General features: G+C 39.2%; 1 protein-coding gene across 2 annotated transcripts in view; it reads right to left on the reverse strand.

Annotated features, from left to right (window-relative positions):
- Positions 1–6,423: 6,423 nt before the first annotated feature.
- Positions 6,424–24,562, reverse strand: part of Cfap299 (cilia and flagella associated protein 299) — a 489,548-nt gene continuing 471,409 nt past the window's right edge. For both annotated transcript variants that reach the window (XM_038340915.1, XM_038340182.1), the window contains 2 exons: positions 24,107–24,236; positions 6,424–6,519 (listed from right to left, as the gene is read on the reverse strand). In XM_038340915.1, coding sequence (XP_038196843.1) covers positions 6,424–6,519; positions 24,107–24,236 — 226 coding nt within the window. The remainder of the gene's footprint in view (positions 6,520–24,106; positions 24,237–24,562) is intronic.

Consider the following 24,562-nt stretch of genomic DNA (forward strand, 5'->3'; position numbering starts at 1 on the left):
TGTGTACATTCCCCATTCTGACTAATTATATGAGATTTGAGGTTTCATGTGTCTTTTGAAGAATTTGAAGAAATGTAGACACTAATGAGTTTTGGGGGTTGGAACAGGGGGTATGTGTGGTCAACTGGTAGGCAACTTGGGAAATAAGATTAAATAGATCTGTAAAATCCTGCTCAAAACTTCCCAGGACCATAATGTGTCATGTTATTCTCTCAGATAAAGCTGCAGTATTTAATTTTATATCCTTTTTATGACAGAGTTTTTTTTAATTCCATAAATTTAGAGGGAAAAGACTAACACTCTACATCCTACCCTTGAGAGATATTTCCCTCGAGGTCTTACCAGTATACTATCCTCATCACCATGATTCCTGTGGGTCTGAAAACGTCTTGACTAACACAACCATGTAGAAATTGCATCACCAGAGGAAAGGGAGGGCCTAAATTATCATTGTTTGTATACACTGTATATTTATAGAATCAGGGTATCATCTGAAAGTCTCCATATAAAAGTTCACATAATGAGCACAGATATGAGATGTGTACTCAAACTCTACTGCATTACTGCTTTCTCTATACTCATTTGGCAAATGTGACATGAGATGAGGGATAAAATCCACTCACAACAGAGGCAGCAATAGCCAAAAACAATAAAAACAAAATTCTTTAGATTCCATTTTATTCCAAGCTGGCGAAATTATTGAGAGAAACACCCTCCTAGTGTCTGAGAAGTGTATCTGACCCACGACTCGTAGATTTTTCCCTTGTAGCTTCCTTGAGATGAAAAGGATCAGCAGTTACCATGCACTGCTCCTATTCATGTTATTCTGAACAAATGAGTAACAGAGAAGCTGTTGGCAGGTGAGGTTTTGACTACACATTTGCTCATCTTCATTAGTTATATTGGGGAATGAGAAACAGAAAGAGAAACTTCATAGTGCGAGTCCCTCAGTTGTCTGCCTCACGGAGTCAGCTGAGGCATCGCTCCTGTGGAGCCCCAGGACCTACTCACCATACAATTTCACTGCTTTTCTCCCAGAATTCCTCACTGTTCTGAAGATTCTTAGGTTAGCAGAGTTTCCGTAGTTACAGAAAATGAGGATTCTATATAGTGTGAATCTTTTAGGTTTTAAATTTTTCTGGGGGCTCTACACCTGACTATACTGAATGAAATGTCTGTTCTCTGGGCTTCTGAGAGAAAAAAATGGGAGAGAAGAAGAGAGAAAGAGGGAGAAGAAGGGGAAGACGGAGACCCAGATTGAGAACATGCGACTCCAGGGCAGTGGAAAGCACGTTTCCTGTCATGGCAGAAGGTGTGCAGGAACACAGGAGCTGTTCTTTTAGAAAATGCCATGTATCGAGTTAAAAATGGACTTGGGTGGTCTTCATGTTTGATGATTATTGTTGCTCCTGGATTCAGATGCATTTATTTCATTTTAGTTCTAAGTGATACCTGTATCTTTTTTGTCATATAAATGCAACTTAGATAAATGTCACACCCATCTAAAATACACAATAACACATCTAAACCATCGCTGGGAGAAAGTTACACTCATGTTGGATCACTCTTCCTTTCGGCTCAGTCTATACATAGATGAGAGAAGCAGCCGGGAGAAACCATGCATGTTTTAGATTTTGAAGGCATCTTCAAGAGCCAAAGTCTGGAGAGATAAAGTGATTTGGCCAATTACCAATTTCAGCTTGCCAAACAGTCTGGTTTCTAATGCTCTTTATTCTTTTATTGCACTGCCCAGTTTCTTGTTTAATTTCCCCTCAGTTGGCTAGCTCAGTTCTGGTTCTGTCTTTGGCCTGCGATCCTGTGTCCTGATCTTCTTGTACATGTCACATACCTTGTTCTCTCCCTCAAGTCCTGGGCCTAGCTTCAGTAACACTTGCCTTCTAGTTTATGTTGGGCTAAAGCCTAACAGATTTCCCCCACCTACTTATTTGGTGGTAGTCATCTTAACAAGCTGTCATGTAGAGGCGTTCTAACTCTCAATCATTCCAATAGTGTGACCTTAGAATTATGAAAAAACCCTCTTGTGCCAATTAAGTCTTTATGAGCACAGACCTACAGATAGAAAGAATAGGAAAGCACCTCAGAAATAAATGAAGCCATACTTCGATTCACTGAACATCAGTCATCCTGCAGCGGCGAGGAAACCAGATAATACGAAACCTGAGTGCAGGGCCCTTGGACCATGGCAATTTTATTTTAAAGGCATTATATTGATATTGTCAGAGATCTTGACTTGGTTTAGCATTGCATGAGAACATATAATCTCAAAATAATGGATTAGAAGCTTTTTCTCCTCATTCTGTGCTATGGAATGAAATGTGTCTACCAAAATTTATATACCAAAGCCATAAGTTCATGCTGGCTTTAAAAGGAATTCTGAAAGCGAACACTAATGCTGCTCTATTATGGTTGGCCCTCATTCCATCAGACCAGCACCCTCATACAAAGACAATGGGGCACCCAGAGGCAACAGATGTGTGCACACAGAGGAAGACTTGGGGCACAGGGTGGTGAGGGAAAGGCAATGAGTGAGGCCTCAGCAGAAGCAAACGAGCTGACACCTTGGCAGAGCTCTGGCTTCCATAACGGTGAGAAAAGAAATAACTGTTGTCTCAGCCACCCGACCTGTAGTACTTTGTTATGGCAACCCTTCATCCAACTCAGACCTCTGGAGAGTATTTACTCTTCGTAAGATCAGCTCAGAAACTAATGGGAAAATTACGGGTGATGATAGAATTGTTTTTCTAGTGTCTTAAACATTGGAATTAAATATAGGAACAGACTTCAAATGATAGCTTTAAAAACTGAAGTGGTTACAGCTACAAGAATCTTGCACATTAGACGATAAGTATTTCAACAATAAACATTTGCTATTTCTGTTTAAAATGTGACGTTTGGCTAATGAATGCACACGATTTAAAATTAGAAGCATGTAGTTTTATAAAACATTGTGGAAGCGTTCCCTCTGGGGTGAGGTTCAGAGGCATGGCGAAACTTCCTTGGGGAACCTCCTGTGAGTGTTAACTGTGTGTGGAACATGAACGCCATAGTTTTCTTCCCCTGGATGTTTAGAGCCTGAAGACTGCCCTCCTACAGAGACTGCATCTACTGAGACTAACTAAGCCTGTATCCTCATTCCAGCTGTACAGCACAAACTCTGCCTCCTTGTTTATCCCTATATAAGAGCCCCCAGCCTCCTCTTGTTCAGCTACATGGACCACCTCTGCCCTTCTGTTTAACCCTGTATGATAAACATCCAGGAGTGCTGTGGTTTCTCCATCAGAGACCCCAGCCCAAATCTTCAGTTCACACACCTGAACCCAGCTTTTCTGCGTGCATGTCAGGTCTGTTCCTGGCATCAGGCTAAACACGGCAGAATATATTGTAACAGTCGAGAAAGCATGAGAGATTTATGTATGTTTGATTCTTGAGATTTGCAATATTTATTTAGTTGCATGCGAAGACGCATACGTTAAAGGTTTGATATCCTTAGAAAATCAAATATGCAATTTTAGAAATGAATCTTAAATATTTTATAGGATGTGTTAAAAAATTAACCAAATCTATAAATAAATAAGTTTATATATTGTGCTTAAAGTATAAGGAAGTAATGCTTTGAATTTGTAAATGTGATACACAAATGTTTACTTTATTGGAAAAGAGTCTCAGGGGCCAGGCAAATGGCCCAGCAGGTAAATTTGGCTCAGCAGGTGAAACCACTTATTGCCAAGTATGAGGGTCTGAATTTGACCTGTGGAATCCGCAAGGTGGGAAGAGAGAACCGTGACATTCCTGTGACATTTATAAGCGTACTGTACATGTGTCCCATCAGAATTAGCTAACTAATGCACTAAAAGTATTTAGGAAGAAAACAATCTCAGAGGAGTTGCCAGGATGGCACAAACCCCTCCTCTGATTATGTATAAACAAGCAGCTGCACCGATGTCCTTTGACTCTCAAACACTTTAGAGCAATTGCCTACAGTTAAGGGTATTGTATCACACAACTGCAAAATAATGGCCCCAAACAGCAAATAAACCTTTTTTCTTTACTACCATTTAATCTTTATAAATTACTCAGTATTCACCAGTTGTCCTCCAACTTCCTTTATAGGCTCCGAATCCCACTCAGAAATATGTCGCATTTGGGTGCCATGTCTCAGGTCTCCTGCAGCCTGCGGTGGTTTCTCCACCTTTATTTATTATATGGTCTTAATATTTGTATATTATAAGCAGTTCTTTTGCATACTCTCCCGGGATTTGGTCCTTCTAAGTTTTGTCCTGATTAGACTGAGGTTAGGTAATGCTGGCAGAATTGTTAGAAGTGGTGTATGCAGTCTCCCCATTACATCACAGTGTCCCCATTACATCACAGTCTCCCCATTACATCACAGTCTCCCCATTACATCACAGTCTCCCCATTATATCACAGTCTCCCCATTACATCAAAGTCTCCCATTACATCACAGTCTCTCGATTACATCATATACAGCTTACTAGTCCACTGAAAATGTTAACAGTTGACTGACTGGTTCAGGCATAAATCTTCACTGGTAGAAGATAAATTGAATTTGCCTATCATTGATGATATGATCTTTGATCATTGGCCGAAAGTGATGTCGGCCACTCATTTCCATTGTTCTTCTTAACACTTAATATGTATTCTGTGGCTGGGTACTCTGCAACTACACCTCTTCTAATCAGACTTGTAACTTATCCCTCTGCGGCCACTATACACTCGGGTTCCTATTTGTTCCTATCGCTGTGGCTATTTAAACACTCAGCTCTCCCACGTTTTCCCAGTGGGAATTCCTTCAGACGGGGATCTGCGTCCTTTTGGTTAATCTTGCTCGCTAACTGCTCTCTGGAAAAACTTGTTCCAGACTTGTATTTTCTCTGCCTCATCTTTAGAATTGTTTGTTTCCTGGGGATCTTTGCTTGTTTCTGTGAAATGGTGCCGGGGAACTCAGACTCTGGCAGCTTCCAGGACAAATATGTGCTGTGTATGGTGCATACATTGAAATCTGAGATTGCACAGACACATCCTATCCAGATTTAATACCCATACTTGATACTTATTGTAATGGACTTATAGACCAAAGCACCTTCTGTTAGGAAGGTTTACTTCAACTCACAGTTTGAGCTTTATTGTGGGAGATAAGGCAGGAATAGGAGGCAGCTGATCGCATTGCATTTACAGCCAGGAAGCAGAGAGAGTTCACCTGTCAATCAGTGTGTGTGTGAGGTGGGTATCAGGCCGCCATGGACCGGCACCACCTATAAAACATACTCAGGCTGGGTCCTTCCACATCAGACAAACCTCTCCGGACACGCCAGTGCACAGGTGCTTGGAGGTTTGTTTCCTAGGTGTTTTTAAATTTTCTCAGCTTGGCAATGATAACGAACTGTAGCAATTCCACTCTACTCAGCCAGCTTGGGACCTGTTGTACTGCACCATACAACACTTTTGCACCGCTTGAACTCCCTGTTTCTGCTCTGGCTCGCCCCACTTCAACATGAGCCAGATTCCTACCTTGCTCGATTCCACTTAGTTGTTTCACCATGAGATTGACTAGAAAATGAAAAGAATTGAATTGCCATGAGGATCAAATACTAGTTTTAAATAAAAAGTGATTTCTGAATGGTGTTTCCTGCACAAAGGCCATCTGCAGGACACACTGGGAAAACATGTTGGTTTTTCTCATGATGTCTTCATTCTCTAAAGTCTTCTGGCTTCCTTCAGATTTTATCTCCTTAGCTCCATTGTCATGGGACTCAGGTCACCCAGGCACACAGACTTGTTCATATTGACCTCATAATTTTACAATCACATAGAATGTTTCAGATTTTATTTACTCGTTCAGTGCAACTGAAAACCTTGTGTGTTTTTCTATTGTAGTCTTCCAATTGGAGGCTGCTTATCAATATTCAGCAATTTGAGGGGACAGCACTGCCAGACATGCCACATGGTATCATATTTGGTACTAGATTTGGCAATAGTGGGACCTGGAACATTTTTGTTTTGGAACATCTGAGTTACAAAAATATGTCACCAATTAGCACATCTTTGAAGTGGCAGCAAGATTCTCTTCCACGGACTTTTGTAACCACCCTGTGCTCAGAAAAATAAAAAGAGAGAGAGAGAGAGAGAGAGAGAGAGAGAGAGAGAGAGAGAGAGAGAGAGAGAGAGAGAGAGAGAGAGAAAATAATAAAAGAAAAGCCTAAACCAGATCAAGAGGCTATCAGTGAAATAAAAAACAGTCAAGATTACAGTTCTTTCTTTGTTAACTTTTATTGCTCTAATTTGCCTTCTAGCTATAGGACTCACTTATGATTCCACTTTGCTTCTGACCAAAAAGTTCATTTAAAAACAGCGGACAATAAGGAAACCATTTACTATGGGTGCCTAAGTCTTCCTTCTGGAGATGTGGTCGAAGAGAACCACGTGCATGTAGAGTTCCGTCTGGATAGGGATTCTCGCCGAGTTGTCTCCTGGCTGTGCCTGAAACGCAAATGGTGTTGTTAGTCAGGTCCATGGCCATCACAGGCAGGAAATGGGTTGGGTTTATGCTTCAGCATTAAAGAAAACATGCTTTAAAAGGCTGTTTCCATGGAGACCATTACACAATCCCTCCCCTCCACTTCTTTTCTCAGGAGTGGTGATGGGTGACGCTTCCGGTCAGCTTCTGCCTAGGTTGTGACATACTGAAGCACCAGCCATCAGTGTGTGTGCTGGGTTCCGGCAGGTCTAGTACAGCCCAGGACTCACTAACTCCGACTCCACAGAGATCTTTATTAAGGGCCCTATAAGTGGATGTTGATTTAGAGGTGTAATTGAGAGATGACCCTAGTTTGTTTTCCAGTGTACCATATAAATATGTCTACAGTTGACAGGTTTTTTAGACCAATGGGGTATCTGTCCATGGTGGTTTTCACAAAAGGATTCCTTCTCCTTAGCTTTAAAATGAACTGGATGATTGTTTCCTCTTCAAATTGAAATCTGTGAGAGACATATGGTCCCTTTACCTTTACTCAAGGATGTCAGTCAGACAGACTGACTCAGAGGGAACCATGGGATAGCTCCTTGCTTATCCCATTATTGATAAAGAGAACACGAAGTCTTTGAATGAAGCCAAGGCTTAAAGGGAAGGAGATTTATTTCTAAATTATTCGTATGATATTCACCATTAGGTCTTTTGTATATTTACTATACAAAACTTCAAGGTAACTAGGTCTTTTCATTCTGTTGTGTACAGAACTGATGAAGAACATAGACTTGGGATTACAGAGAAGTTTTATGTTCCTTTTCCCTCGCGACACTGAATTTCTTACATCATTTGTAAGAGGATATTTTGAGCCTATGCTGTATTAGTAAGGGTTGGGACAATTGTAAAATTGTAAAATTGTAAAATGAACAAACAAAAGATAATGGGGGTGCTTCTGATGGTTCGTTCATACTCATTTCTGCCATTCTCTCTCTGATTTTATGTGATTTTATAATTTTCGAATTGTAGAAAACTTCTGTTAATTCAAAGTATATTCTTTTCTACAGTGGGATGCAGTTAGCATTACGCAGAGGGAAATAATTGCATCTATTTAATCTCAATTCTCCTTATTTCCTGTATGCATGCATATTTCTGCCCTTTGAATTTTCATGTTGTATCATTCTGGTTTCCTCTATAATCGACAGATGAAGTAAAACTTTGGAACATTTGCTTCGCATCTGTCTGGGAGTTATGGCTACACCCTTTCCAGAAGACCATTTTGTAAACATTGCAGACATTACAAATACCCAGTAGGTTCCTCTAATGACTGGGTAGCCTGTGCTTCTGAGAGTGCTGTATTCCAACTCTTCTTGGCTCCCAGAGGTGAGCCGCCAGGGACAAGTGAAAGGCTAATTTACCTGTAATCTGTTTCTTTCTATACTGACCTACTTGTAAGCACTTCTGTGGATTGTTTTTGTCTTTGAAATTTTATAACTGGTAAATTCTCCTCCACTGGTGACAAGAGTATTATTTTCAGTTTATCTTTGTGATCTCTGTAGATACTATGATGGAGTGAAGAGTTAGTCTTCTTCTGTGATAAATTAGAGACAATAGTGAATTAAGATTTTTAAAACTGTGTTTTCAGTGTTTGTCTGCTTGCCTGTTTTAAGGTTACAAATCTTGTCTTTCTTACTGGAAATGACAGTAGCTCTACATAGGGCCTGGTGCTTTTGTGTGTATTTACCTCTGATCTGTGTCAGTGCTGAGATCTATTTATTGACTGCTGTATCTTTCCATGTTGATGGAGATGATGTAGGGAGAGCCCTTTATCTTTTTTTGTGTGTGCATACTATCTTCCTATTTCTGGAGGACAGCAGTTTGCCCAAACTTGATGGGCCTGCTTTCTTGGCTTACTCATTCTTTTTTTGCTGATTATATCAAAGGGGTATTTAAAAATCTGAGTAATTTGGTTACACAGAAAAGACACTCTGACAATAAATTTTTTTGTTCTTTCTGGAACTTGTTATTTCCTGAGTCATTTAGAAAAAAAAAACAATAAAAATTAAAATAAAACGATCCCTCACTTGTAATTAGCTAAGGCTATGTACTACTGCAAATTCTGTTAAAAAATAGTTCATTAATTACAATGCTTGTTTAAATAGTTAACTTAGTATTTCTCTGGAACTCTGATCTTTATCCAATATCTAAATGACTTCTGACAACACTGTTTACTATTATTGTTGCTATTATTATTATTATCATTATTAATTGTATCATTGCACAATTGGGTCCTAAGTAGAGGGGGAAAATGAACAAAACCTTCATGAACAAAACCTTCAGGAGATCTTTTATACTTGAAACTATATTTAAAACTTCCCTGGAGGACCCTGGGAAAAACCCACCCAAAGATTTAGTCTTTTATCTTGAAAAATGCTGTTAAAAACAAACTCCTACCAGAGGGCTTGTTCAACCAGAAGAGGTGCTTATCTCTAGCCCTGCCCTGTCATGGCAGATTTGTACAGTATGATGCTGCTGGGGTAAATCTTTGAGAACATCCAAGTGTTTGCGGGGAATCTCCATAGCTTTCTCACGGCTCTCATTACTTTATCAGTTTTGATCCGCAGGGAAAGCCCTGATTGCAGCTCTGGTGATAACCACGCTCCCACCCCCGGGGTTTGCCTGTATTTAATACAGCTATACTGGCACCTGCCCAGTAATGTTGGGCAAGAACAGCATCACGTTATCAGTTATAATTTGATCTATTGTTTAAAACACATGGCGGTTGAAGCCTTGGTGCAGGCATCATATTTCCTTACTTAATACTCTTGGCATTAAAAATTATGTGTCAGGATATCAAAACTTCTTGCTTAATAAAATTATTTTCATTCAGGTTTTGAATCAGATATATCCCTTGTAGAATTTTTCTGAAATAAAATTTCTCATTCCAGGCTACTTACCTTGGAAAACTGCTAGTCCTGATTTAAGCACAATCATTTCCCATCCTGTCATCTGCAGTATTGTCTTTGATGCTTCTCTCAGATCTCTTCAGCAAGGAAGAGGATTCTCAGAAACTCATGGAAAGGCATTATCCCTAGCGCCTTCTGCATGGGCACTGAAAAGCTGAGCTGACGTGGGCTAGATAGTGGAGACAGCTCAAGGACAGACTAAGAACTCCAGGAGTCTTTCTGTCTAAGGCAAGGGTGGCAAGTGGTGAACCCATGCAGACCCAGCACAGGGGAATGAACAAACTAGTGTTGGAAATTTTGCACAGTTTGCCTGCAATATTGGTGATGATAATGCAATCCTCTGCTTTTTGGATACGTAAGAACACGGGTTTTACCTCTTAAAATGTCTATAACACCTAGAAATCTAAGATTGTAATCTTCCTTCCTTCCTCCCTTCCTCTGCTCCTTTTTCTTACCCTACCTCCCTCTGTCTTTCCTTTCTTGAGCTGTTGTCTTCTTAGGGTCTTAGGGATTGAATTTCCACCTTTGGTCATGCAAGACTCTCCCACTGACCTACAACCCTAACGTCTTCCCTGCAACCTTCTAAAAATCCCTGTCTCTGTCAATATCTATATCCGAATCTATCTATATCCATGTCTGAGCCAGAGTCTACTTTAGTTCCCCAGGCTATCCTTGAAACCTTGCTCTGTAGCCCAGGTAGGCCTTGACTTAAAACCTTTCTGCCTTGTCCTCCAGAGTATATGGTGTTAATGTCCTGTGCCATCAGGACCAGGTCTAGATTTGACTCTCATAAGGTGAAATGAATCATTTACAAATGATGTCTGGCTCTCCTTTAATCCTTTGGTTCCAGAAGTTCCCGTTAAATTCCATTCCTTCCAAAGGCCATTTAGTAATTATTATAGCATCAGTGAGAAAAAGTCATTATTTTTACAAAGGGGTTTGTAAATCAATTACAAACCCAAGACTTTGGCTTGAAACTCACATTTGAAAGCAATGCTCTTAAACCATATTTAGAATTTTGTTTGTTTGTTTATTTGTTTTCTAAGGAGACCAGGCCTCAGAGCTCTTTCTGGCAGTTGATCTGGACTTTGGCTTCAAAGACCCAAAATTATGTCTAAGTAACCTAGAGATATTTTGGAGACCTCAAATGGAGAGAGATTTATCTCAACGTCTAGCAATTGTAGGTGGAATCACATGCAGAGAGTGTTTTTGATCTTGGTTTCTTTCCATCAAAACAAGAAACGTAGTTTCAAGATCACAACTTGAGATTCCTTAGCAAATTTCCAAGAAAAAATTAATATCTTATTTGTTCAAAGTTACAAGACTTCGATTTATGGATTGTGATGGCTCATGCCTTTAATCCAAGCACTTAAGAGGCAGGGACGGGTAGATCTTCAGGAATTTGAGGCCAGCCTGTTCTATATAGTAAGTTCCTGGACATTCAGGGCTATACAGAGAAACCCTGTCTCAAATACAACAAGAAGTAAAAAGTTATACAGCTTGGAGTTTACAAGCAGCTGTAATGTTTGTAGTGTTAAATAGCACTTCTGTGCCTGAGTGAGGAATGGTGGGGAATCAATGGAGTCAGCTTTATTTAATAATCAAGTAGTCTTTTGTGGAATCATTATGGTAAAAGGAGGGAAGGATCCTATTGAAGAAAACCACAAGAAACTAAGGTATAGGCAAAAAATAAAATGAGTCTCTAGATTACACATATTTATTTTTCATCCACATGACAATAACAATTATGTAAATTTTGTAAATCTGAAAATAATTTAAGTAATTTATGTGTCAGTGTGAAAGAATTGTGTTCAATTCAAATTTTTGCATTGGTTTTGATGCTGCACTTATTCATAATTGTACATTGGAATTTCTTATTACTGCTATTTCATTTCTCTTTTATTCCTTTCCTCCTTTTATTGAAAATAGATTTTTTTCTCCCTTAATATATCTTGATACAGTTTCCCTGCCCTCTACTCCTCTCAGTTCCTCTCCATTTCCCCTCTTATCCAGATTTACTATCTTTCTATTTGTTATTAAAACAAACAGCCTTCAAAAGGGATAACTAAGATAAAATATAGTAAGACTGAAATTACCTAGGCACAAGAGAAGGCACAAGAAACATAGATAGAACCACTCATTCATATACTCAGGGATCCCATAGAAACACTAAACTGATAGCATACACACACACACACACACACACACATGCATATATATATATATATATATATATATATATATATATATATATATATATGCATGCCAAGGACCTGTTTTAGCCCCATGCAAGCCCTCTGCATGCTGCCTCAGGCTCTGTGAGTTCATATGCGTTTTAATCCTGCTGATATAGGACCATGTATTCTTGGTGTCCCTCCAACCTTTCTGGCTCATGCACCATTTTTTTGACTCTTCTTCTACAGGGTTCCCTGAGTACTGAGGGATTTGATGGAGACATCCCGTTTAGAGATGAGTGTTCCAAGGTCTCTCACTTGAGTGATTTCTTTTTTTAATGCTCTTTTGGACCAGTAGAAACATCTTATTGGTTCCTTTACTAGCCTATCAGTTAAAAATCTATCACACATATTCATTTTCTATTTTCACAGGGATCATGATGCTATATCTCTTGAGACACTGTTCTTTAATAACAGATCTCAAGAGTGCTGAAAGAAATCATGCATTCATAGCAGTCACAGCATGCAAGGCAAGTAGTGGAGAAAAGTCAGTACCTAACAAGCTCTATCTTCACACTCATATCCCGCAAGAAGGCGTTAAAAGAAAAACTTGCAGTCATTGCTTGGTCCCAAGAGTGACAGACTCCCAAGATGAGTATAGATATGATAAAAACAAAATTCAAAATACTGGGATAACAACAAGGGCAATAAATGCTGAACATTCATTACTGACAGGACGAAGAGATGCCATTTTGCCCCCCCCCCCACTACAAGAATTACAGGTTTAAATGTAAATAGTGACTCACAAAACTGAAAGAAATCACAAGTAAATGATTACCACTCTTAGAATGAAAAGTTTAATATGAGCAGTGGGAAAAGAAACCTCAAGGAGAGATATCAGTATTGTTGACTAATACGTTAAACTTTTGTATACCACAAAGGGTAAAAGACAGATATCTAATCTGTAGTGTGTTACTATATATGAGATAACTAAAGAAGCAGAAATATAATAAACTAACTCCTGTGTGAAAGAAATGTTCAATTCCAATAACAGTAAAAGCTCACATAAAAGTGACTCCAACAACAACAATAACAACAAAAACTCTGAAGACAGAGTTTAAAACATGTGCAAAGCAAACAGAGTTTGGTAAACAGGAAGTGTTAAAATTGCCCAGTTTTAATTGTAAGGTGAGATGGTCTAATCACAACATAATTGATTAGTACCTGGATAACATTTTACCAACTATCTATATTTTGACTAAAAATTTTTCACTTTTAAGGGGGAAAAAAATCCCACCTTTTCTCTTAGAAATAGAAGTAATCCTTTACATTTTTTTGTCTTTCTTGCCTTTTGCTTATATGTAATGTTTTCTGATTTCATTCTTTTATGGGATATGTGTGTCTATTTCCTGTGTTTTTCTTATGCCTAAAAATTCTGATTTTTGTTTGTTTGTTTGCACATTTGTTTTCTAAATAGAGACACAAGGAGGTATATTCACAGCATACAGAGGGGAATATTACAACACCTCCCCTTTTCTGTTTAAATAAAAATGAAGGCTTTATCTTTAACATAGTAAAACTACATATAACAAAACAGGTATCAAACAAGAATTACAGTTACAATATTTATATCTACTTTATCTTTCATTATAACTAAGGAAAACTGTGATTATAACTACATATTCTTCAACTTCATCAAAGAATCCATAAGGATATAATATTACCTAAGTAAACAGGAAGTACTTTGTAAGCAACTTCCAAAACTCTAGAATCGACAGAGACATTTCGCTTCCTGGACAGTCACCCAAAGTTCTTTGTACCATTGGGACATCCATCTTCAGCCTACAGGCCTATAGTATCCAGCAGACTTTTCCCTAAAGCAGGAAATTTTAAAGACAATTCTACCCATATTGGCAGTTTGTCAGTCACTTTCTTCTGTGTCCTGAATGTGTCTAGCAGGCTCTTTTTATGAAGCAGGAACCTGAAGTTCTGTCTCACCTTTAGGCAAGTTCAGCAGTCATCTCTATCTGGATCCTGCATGTCCAGTTCACACAGCATACCATCAAGCAGTCCAGGCAAGAGCAGTTTCTTGCCTAAATGGCTAGTCAACTCCATAAGGAGGCTTTTCAATGCCTGCCATTCTCTTGAAGTATATTGGTGTTGTCAGGAGCAGATGTGTCTCATTGTTATGAAGAGTCCTAACGTCTTAAAACATTTTAAATGCCATATTCTGAAGATCTCTGAAATATCTGAAGACTACCTAACTATATGAAATACATCTGTTTATCTAGAAAAATCTAACAAACATGACTACAAGCTTGACTATTATAGATGATTATCTACTAACCTATATTTCCCACTTACACATTACATTGTACCAATGCAAATCTCTATAGCATATCCCCCTTTAAATGTAAACAGACATTTATAAACAATATTTGGGAATTTGAGTATAGTTCTCTAGACTACTTCCTGCTTATTGGAGGAACTATTAATCAGGTCTTTCATGGTATATCCTGTGTGCTAGGATCATCTCAGTCATCAGTTGGGCAAAGTAATTTTTGGAGGTGTTCATGGCAACCTTTCAGGGGATCTTGGTGTATCAAACCACATTAGCCTGGAATGAATCTACAGGTTCTCATCCTTTGTGGAAACAAAAGAGCTCCTTTTCCAAAACAACAAATCTTCAGATCCATATTTTGAAATCAAGATACCTTTAAAATACATATGTTGGTTTAGCTTAGCAGCCCATACAATAAAATATCTCTCTGTACTTAGTGCCTTCACAGTCAAAAAATTCAAAGAAAACACAATAATATACATAATTCAGAATCTCTGTGTATATTGCATCTTTACATGATTGATTTGTTTTAAATATGTTACTTTTTAATATTTATTTTATTCTCTTTACTCCTTTAATCTATGACTGTCTGTACTCTGTCTCTTTAAAGACTTTGTTTTATTTTTTTTAAATGATTTACTTCTTTTCAAACTCTCTATACTCTTTTTCTTCTCTCTCCCAAGCCGATGTACTTTTATCCAACACTGTGACCCATTCAGAGGTCTTTTTCATCTGAATTTGTTTTATTGTATATCTGTAATTATTTTCTTACCAGAAATGCTTCTTAAAATGCTAAGCTCTTTTTATAAGCTTAAGCAGTGCCATTACTAGGGGAAATATGGAAGAAGTGCCTGCTTGTCCGGCCCAGTCCAACATGGAGGAGCTGCTTGCTGCCTCCAAGAGCCATGCACAATGCCTCATCTCTAGCCATACAGCTGGTCCATGTTGCCACCAAGCAAGCTATAGCATGTTGCTCACAAACCTCATTCAAATGCTTGGTCTCCTGAAAGAGCCAGAGGTCACACTGGCAGCATGGTCCAGGAAGCTGTTTCAAAATGGCATGGCTTTTTTCTGCTGTTGCTGAATCAGGAAAACCTCTCTTAAAGGAGCTGTAGAAAGCTATCAGCAAGCCCATTCTGAAAAAAATGTGGCTAAACTTTGTTTTTTAGTGTGTAGAATTCCTTTGTAAGCCATCTCAGGTTTTAAGTTGATTTTAGCTGGCCACGTGGTGTCAATCTGTTGTAATAGGGCCACTTGTTTGTCCTGGCCTCTCATTCCCCAAATAATCACCCAGAAACTATATTAATTAAATCCCATTATCTCTAGCTTCTTATTGGCTAACTCTTACATATTAATTTAATCCATTTCTATTAATCTGTATATTGCCACGTGGCTGTTGTTTACAGGCTAAAGTTCTGGTGTCTCTCTCCACTGGGGCTACATGACTTCTCTCTGGCTCTGCCTCCTTTCTTTCAGCATTCAGTTTAGTTTTCCTTGCCTATCTAAGTTCTATCAACAGGCCATGGCAGTTTCTTTATTCACAAATGGTATTCACAGCATGTAGAGGGGAATCCCACATCACCCTTTAATCACAGGGACCACTGCAGAAGAGGGGTTAGGAAGAATTCAAGACAAGAATAAAGAAAAAAGAATTGAAATGCTATCTTTTGAGCATGGCAGAGGCAATGGATTATGATTTCACAGCAGCTGTGGCTGCCTATAATAGGCCTATACAATCCTGGGCCTGTCAGCATGTTATCATGGATCAGGAAGCCCTTCTCCTCCCTGCTGAACTTTTGGCTACTGATGGATTCTGCGATAAAGTTGTTCCTTCACTGAGGAGTATAACAGGCTCCAATGGATAGTGTCCAACCCATAATCACATAGATGATCCAAGTCAAAATCTCTACAAAACCGAATCTAAATAGAACAACAACAACAACAATAAAATAGTCGTGCTTGTGGAAAGAGAGCTTTAGGAAGGAGGAGGATTAACAGGGGTGGAAGGAAAATTAAAGAGGATCAGTTTCATACATCAGAATGAAAATGTTAAAGATGTTAATATTTAAATACACGTTATTTTCTTTAAACTCAAAAGAAGTTATTTTAAAAAAAGAAATCAGATCTTTCTTAGTATAGAAAAAATGCTTATTGTGTTCAACTTCGTTTTCTTCTTGGTACAAAACTAACCCTGGACTCTTCCTCCTGCTCCTAGGATGTGATAGTGTACTTTGTTAAAAGGGAGCAAGTAGCACAAATAAAGTTGTTGTCCCCAGATCTCTGCCCCCTGCTTCCCTGGGTCCTACTGGTTCTACTGTCCTTGGGCATCATGTGAGAAAGCGCCACTTTTGTAATGAGAAAGACAACTAGAAACTTTTCTCATTTCTTATTGGGCTAAGCACACTGAATATCATTAATGACACTCCACCTGGATAGTACAAAGTAATCATTCTTATTATTATTACTAAAAATTGAGAGGTATGCAATAATTTAACATAATAGATTTGAACTTTTCTTTTCCCCAGTTTGCCTTTCTTGTGTTATACTTCACATATGAGTTCATGTCTTGGACACCTAACAACTTGTGCTTATCTCTAGGGCTTGTTCCATAAATACTGCATATAGAATTAAAATCAGGTTTTCCAGGTCAAGAGGAGGACAGGGCACTTAAGTTTTAGGAGTTTTAATTCATAAAAGCCAAGATCTATTATGTAATTTTTAATGGATTCCTTAAGGCCATTGATTTTAGTAGTAGTTAGTTGCGTAAATACTAATTTATATGTGGTGGACTTTCAGTTCAGATATACCAGGTGATTGCCCAAGGGAGAAAATGTTTAAAAGCTACTTAGTATGTGGCTGTTTTAGGGCTATAATCAACCAAATATTCAGTAATTTAGGCAACAAACCCAGAAAGTTGGCAACACCTCAGGTTCACTTCATAACTGTGACTGGGCCATAGTTAAAAAGTAGTGTTTAACAGGCAGCCTCTTGAGGAAAAGCCAAAGGCCCAAGGACGGAGCTGCTGGTTTGATGAGTGTTCCTTGCTCTACTGGTCCAGGCTGAGCCAGTGTTGCAGTGGAGTTTGAGGAGAAATTCTTGAAGGCTGAAGAAATTGTGGTGCCATTTAATCTTCTCCTGTTCAGCATCTTGCTTTTGGTTCTTGTTTTTAGTGATCAGAAGGAAATGCACCTGGCTCTTGTAAAAAGACAGATTGTCCAACTGAGGATGTTCCCCAGGGGATTAAAGCTCCAAGAAATTCAACTAGAACCATCTGCCTAGAGGGTGTAGGAATGCCATGGGCTTCCATCTAGAGAGCGGCAGTTTCAAGCCAGTGAAGGGCTGTGATTTTAAGTCTGGGTGCCAAGGGAAATTAGTCAATGAATTCAGAGGCTGGAGGCAGAGTGATGAAGGCAATTAACACCTTTCCTACTAATGGCAAAAAGCACTTGGGTGGTAGTTTCTGGAGCTCAGGAGAGAGACATAAGCACTGATGAAATTGTCATCTAAATTAAATTTAAAGGGTCAGCAAAAAAAAAAAAAACTAAGGACAGGTGCTTTTGTTTGACACATTTATTTAATGTAAAAACTTATTTATCTGGTGTTCTGTTGCTCACAGAAAAGAATTTTATTATATATATATATATATATATATACTAGTATATGCTAAAATACATAATATTTTATGTATATTATATAAAAACATCTAGACAATTATCTAAAAATAGTAAAATGGTTGCCAGGATCGTTCACTCATGCACCTGCCCACAGTCACTGCCCTGGATACCTATGGTCAGTATTTCGAAGCTCAGCTAAGAAGGCTCAGAATTAATGAACCCCCCAAGGGGAGACAGGCAGGCCATGCCAACACTTGTGGTAGTTCTCAGTTACAGATTTTAGCTTTACATGCTTCGAGTGCTTGAGAGCCTAAAGAATTTCCAAGTTAACCTCAAAAGTTTCTGAGGTTATTTTTGGCCCCATTCTTCATTTCTTTAGCAAATATTTAATATTCTGTGTATTCACTCTACAGATGTCATTGAGCACCTACATCATAAGGCCATAATGGCTAGCACCGGCAATGCAAAGGTGAAAACAGCCCGAAAACATTCCTACTTTGCTCTTTACAGTTTATGATTTGTAAGTTTTGTTCCATGTGATCTGCTGGGCAGATGGACGTCACACAGAGATTCCTGAGAATAAAGGAATAAAGGCTACCTTACAGCTCTTTCGCCTCTCCCATAAAGGCCCAAGCGAATAAGGAGAAACGGGTGATTTCCCAGCCAGAAACATCACAACGTTTATTCCTGGGAGGGTTTTTCGGGAGTCTTGGAACCTGAACCACACTTTTTGTCTCTTTGTGTAATTTTAAGAATTAAACTGTGAACTAAGAAGCTTTAAATCAAGACTGCTGACTTAGAGTCTGTTACAAGGGAAGGAATGTGGTTCCTTTACAACAGCTAGGGAGATGTTATTGTGGAAGGCAGCTTCTTGTTAGGGATACATGGTTGGGATCAGCCTTCGGAGGAGAAGGGGCCCTGACAGGTAAAGAAACCAGATAGGCATCCTGCTAAAGCAATGCACAGTGCATACCTCACATGCAACAGTCCCCAAATGGGTGACCGTGTAACACCACGCATGCTTACTTTCACCAGAGCCTTACAATGAACAGAATCCACAGGCCTCTGAGTCCTTTCAATACGACGGTTGCATTGCTTGTTTTGCTATCAGCCACTTTGTGATCAGCTGTAGCCAAATTAGGCTCTAGCGCACGATTCTTCTTGGAGGACTGGGTGAGGTGAGAGCTTCTGAAAACTTCCTTAGGAATATACACATTCTTTATGCTGTCTCTTTCTGTCGAAGATCAGGCTAGTTGGAGAACTGAAGGCATCAACCCACAGTCCGAACAGAACCCCACCTCAGAGCCTCTTGGCTTTTCATGTGTATTCACGGCATGCTGACCTGCTGTGACTTTCCTCCCATGCTGCTCTGGTCTATGCCCTCTATCCACCCTATACAGGGCTTCAATCCTATTATTTCCATGCAAAAGCCTTGCCCTATTTCTCCATTTCCTAGCAAGAGCAGAGCAAGGTCCTCATGAGTCTCCTCATCACTCTCAAGCGGGTCCTGGACTCTCAGAGCTCGATCTGCACTGTACCGACCCAGGTGAAACAGTAGCACATCGAACTATTAATGTCCTTGGTCTGTCTTCCCCCTCTCACTGGGCAACTTCAATCTCTAACCATCCTACTCCCAGTTTAAGAGTTCCTCCCTCACTCTAACCAGACATTTCCTCTTGCCCCCTCACCAGTCCTCCACCAGCTTCAGGCTCAAGATGGAAGGTTCTCCCTTCTTTCTCTGAACTATAAAGGTGGTAGCTCAATCTGTGAGTTAAGTCTTTCTTGCGACTAACTGTCGAGGTGTGTTCACAGGTTGTTTCCTCCAAATAAAATAAAAGGCAAGACAACAGAGACTAAAACCACTCACAAACAGCCAGAGGGCAAAGGTTGAGATCTTTCTCATCTTTCTCTTCCCCTAGTGCCTCATAATTATTGAATTTTGAGTGTCATCGATAGCCTCTCCTGTTAATCATGCCATCTTAAACATGCACGCAAGCTATCTGAGTGTGTTTAAAAATCAAAACTACATTCTAACTTGATATTCTCATGGAGAACACCTGATATTATATAGTTCTTTGATTTAGGGAAAAAAAGAACCTGAAAGTATAGATGGAAATAAAGATTTCCCCACGAGTCCTCTCTGATGAGAACTCTTGAAGTTATTTTTGACTCGCAGAATTGGTGCCTGTACTGGTTTAAACTCTCTGCTACATCCAGCATCAGCAGCATAGGTCACCGGGTTCCTTACCACTTTATCAGGATCTTCTTCTGAAAGGAATCATTCATTTACTCAGAGAATACTTAATGAATACTTTGTATATGTGCACTGAGCATGGCTGTGCATGTTCATCTATGTGTGAGTGGGTGAAGTGGGTACATGGGTGTAGAGGTGAGAGGATGCTATCACACGTCTGTCTTCCTCATTTGCTCTACATCGTGTTGTTTTGAGCCAGGATCTCTCCTTGAACCTGGATCTTGGCAACTCAGGCTGGCTAGCCAGAGAGATCATCCCAAGCTCTAGAATTATAGACTGGAATAGCAATTCCTGGCTCTTTCTGTAGGTGCCAGGGATCTGATCTGGGGTCTTCATGTTTTCATGACAAGCATTTTACTGGATGAGTTGTCTCCCCAGCCCTTTGGGTACCCACTAATTAAATAGTTTTTGAAGTGATGGCCTCTCATGAGCCACTTCCGTTTCTGTGACAGGGCAGAGCATGTGTATGTGGGGAACTAGTGTGACGAGGAAATCCCCCCATTCCTCTTAAAACTCTCTAACCTTATCTGCCTTATCTCCTTGGTGGAACATGCTTGTTTATGTGCACCCTGTTATGCTAAGACTCTAAAGCAAACCATCTTGTGCTAGTAGCTTTTAAAAGTAAAAGAAAAAATGCCTCCTCCCCCATCTCATTTGTTCAGATAATGCAGAGGACTGAGAGCAAAGAGCTTCCACTCAGCCCCTCTAAGATAACGCACTGGAAACATTTTGGTGGGTGTGAATCACTCAGACAAGCATTCTTCACTCAAAAATAGAAACTTGTCTTATTTGTTCCAGATGTTATACAGCTGCAGGGAGGTTAAAGCCAGTGGTCTTGTTTTCAGTGCAACCAAACTCTTACTGCATTTGGAATTTCTTAACCCATGAACTCATATTACTTGTTCTAAGACCTGCACAATTTTCCTTTTCCGACTGCTTCCATTCACAAACAACTGTTTCGTGGGAACTAAGCTTCAGAATTAATGAGGCTACATCTGTTGTGCAAAGGAAACACATCCTGTTTACCACTGTTTCTACCTTTCCTTGATCGTGACCTCTTTAATTTGAGGCATCAAGTGTTTTGGGAGTGTCTGAAGGAAAAGAGGAGGGATGAGCGCTGTCCTCACAGGGCTTCGCAGCCCCTGACCTGTCCGAATTACAGGATGTTCATTTTTAAGAAATTGGAAGTAAAATGATTATGAGAGATACTAAATATAGAAATACAATTCCTATAATTTGTAGTTATTAAAACACACATTTTACCATAGTTCTTTGTTCCCTGAAAGTGTTATGTTGGGGACTCGTGAAATACAAAATACTGGGGCCTTTGTAATGGTGAATACAAATTGTGTAGGGGACACACATGCTAATTTAATGCCTAGACTATAGAAATTCAAATCTGAGTTATTCTATTTATACTTGGGGAGAGAGTAACCAAACCTCTTAGGTTACCGCTTTTCCAGGACAAAGGTTCCTAAATTGTGGGACGCTGGCAAGCATGGATTTATGAAGTTCATTCTTCTTGGGCTCAGCTGAGCCCGAGTCTGAGCATTAAACTGGTGTATTTCAGAGATTCAAGAGATCAGAGTTAAACAAATCGAACAACAAACACAAACCCCTCACTTCTGTCTCTGTCAACAGACAGGACGCCGCCGCCAGCCTATCAAGGCAATGTGGTTGAGTGAGTAGTGGCCTACCAGTTTGTCTCCTGATACTGAGGCCAGGGTTTCTTTCTAGAAAGTCTGACATTAATTTTATCTTTCTGGAGATCAAAAAGATAAAATTAATCACAGTTCAAACTTTCAAAATTAAGAGATTATTCAGACATCAACAGATATCTCCCTGACTCATTCTTGACTCTCACTAATTACGAACTTGTTCTTTCTCCAAGATTTAGAAACCTTTGCCTTCAGATTAAATTTTTTTTCTAAAAAATTGAAGAACTGTTTCATGCATTGTTGATGAAGCTTGTGAGAGCTAATGAATGATTTTGCAAATGGGGAAATTTTGTAAGGAATGTTCAGGTAATTGTATGCATCAATTACTAAGGGTCCATAAAACTCCTTTCAAGACATATATCCTTAAAGTACACCAATAACTTGAACAGAGCCCCAGTATAGATCAAATAGGTTAAATATTATGCTGTTCAAACTTATCTGAACACCTTTTCCACAAAACCATAGTGTAGTTGTTAACAATTCGAGGTTTTCCTTAAATATACACCTTAACTTCCAGAGGAAAGCCCTCTGTGAGTGCTCCCTATTCAGCTTTCTGTACTAACATCATCTACTCCCATGCTGACGTTGTATACAGGAGGTGTTGCACTAGGGAAGGCCTTTTACCGAACTCATTCTTCTCGGAGATTCCTCATAAATGTGGCCCCACAGAGTTTTTATTTCCTCATTTGTGATAAAGAAAGGAGTAGCATTTCCTCTACAGGACATAGCACTGGATAAAAGCTCCTTAGCTATGCATCCAATGTCTCTTTTCCTGGTCCCAGAACCCATGTTTCCAGTTAGGTGCATGGGGACCTAAAAGAAACAGGACACTGCCAAGACTTTCAGACCACATCCAGCTACACATGAGCCATGGAACACTAGAGAACATATATGCAGAAACTTTTGGGAAATTTCCTTTGAAGACAGCAAGATCACAACTTTTGTATATTTTCATGTCTCTCCAGTGGTCTGTTTTTCCTATGCCTGGAGACCATCTAGTCTCCAGGAGAGCTCACACTCAAGGTCCAACCTTGGGTACCACTGTCTAGATTGACAGGCTGAAGAAAAACAGCTTCTGTTCAGCTGGATCTGCTCTTCCATTTGAATGTGAACACAACCAATGCTTCATTCAGTCATTCTTTGGACCCTTAGCTACTGAGCACTTTGAATATGACAAAATCTGTATTAAGGGAATGTGAAATACGTTTTTGACTTTATATCTCTAAAACCTTTAGAAAAAGATTTAGAACCCAATAGCCTATGTTTAGCCTTTGCTGCATCTTTGCCTCTATCACATGTATATCACACAATTCTTATATTTCACATTCTAATATTGTTTCCTTTGTCTTTGAATTTTAGACTGTCATAGGAATGTCCAACACCAACAACAAACCCAAGTAAAAAAACAAGGGCAAAAAGTTATTAATGAGAGTTAATAACCACTCAATCAACCCCAGCATATAACAATGTTACTCAAAAATTTAACTTTTATCCCTAAATATACAAGTGATGATCAAAATTCTCAAAGCAGTTTTAACTTTTGAAAATATATAAGATGTACATATTTGCCCTTGATGAAATTCAAAGTACCAAAGGACATGCCTTTAAAATATTTTAATGAAACATTTTCAAAAGTAACACTTAGAAGTACATTAACAGGTGTATTTGTTTGTCAATTGTTGTTTGGCATTTGACAGGGTCTCTCTGGCCAAGGCTGCTCTAGAACTCACTGTGTACCTCAAGCTGATCTTATTTCATAGCAATCCTCTGCCTGAGTCTCCAAGTTCCTGAGATTATAGGTAAAAGCCATATTGCCAGGTTCAGTCCATTACCACCATGGTGTGCCATGGCAGCATGCAGGCAGGCATGGTGCGGGAAAGGTAGCTGAGTTCCATAGCTTGTCCAGGCAACAAGAAGTTGTTGTCTTCTGGGACATTGGGTGTGGCTTGAGCATATATGAAACTCCAAAACTCACCTCCACGGTGACACACTTCCTCCAACAAAGTCACACCTCCTAATAGTGCCATTCCCTTTGGGGGCAATTTTTTTTTAAAGCACCACATGGTATAAAAACAAGGTAAGAATCTCCCTCTACTAATGCTTCCAATGAAAAGACTAGCCCCCTAATGATCAGAGTGAACAGACTATCCAATTTCTCTAATCTAACTATGCTTAGTAGGGGTTGAAGTAGAACTTCTTCTTCAATCCCAAGTTCTACTTCATTCCCCCATAAACTCTTTCTTCTCATAATCTACCAAACCAACTTTGCAGGAATGTCTCCCTCAGTCTCTCCCTCCCTCTCTCTCTCCCATCCTCCCCCTTCTTCCTTTTTTCCTTCCCCTATTCCATTTCTCTTCTTTCCTTGTCTCTTCTTTCTTTTTGAATGCTCATGTTTCAAAGAAATTATTCACCTCTTAGATACAAAACAAACACACAAAACTCCCAAGCCATAAGGGTGACAGACATTAAAAAAAAATTTTTTTTTTGACTAAGTAGAAACACAACACATTTTGAAGAAACAGATAAGTTATAATTACCTTTGGGTCAACATTGAGAATTTTCCTGTCTCTTTTATATTTAAAAAGTAAGCCTTCAGGGTTGTCAGCCATCACTTGATAATTTGGACTTGAATTGCAAACAGCAATATGATTGTCCCAGTTGTAAAAGCTGTAAAAGTAAATATTTATAAAGAATTAGGATGTCTAACACATTAAAACGATACACACTTCAGAAAATATTTGGGGCAGTTCATCCTCAAGAATAACCATGGCGAACACATCTGAGGTTTGAATTCTAGCTGAAATATTATGAGACGTTATTCTCAATCATTTAGGTACATACTTATAATGATTTTACATGATTTCCTGGTTTGGACACAGTAAGACATAGGACTTATTCTATTATTACAGTCACAGGAAGTCACGAAGAAAATTGATGCAATTTAAGATTATTTGTTCCATGGTAGACTCTTCAGGGTATAAAAACACTGTTTA

This window comes from Arvicola amphibius, chromosome 1, assembly GCF_903992535.2.
Source record: "Arvicola amphibius chromosome 1, mArvAmp1.2, whole genome shotgun sequence".
Classification (NCBI taxonomy): domain Eukaryota; kingdom Metazoa; phylum Chordata; class Mammalia; order Rodentia; family Cricetidae; genus Arvicola; species Arvicola amphibius.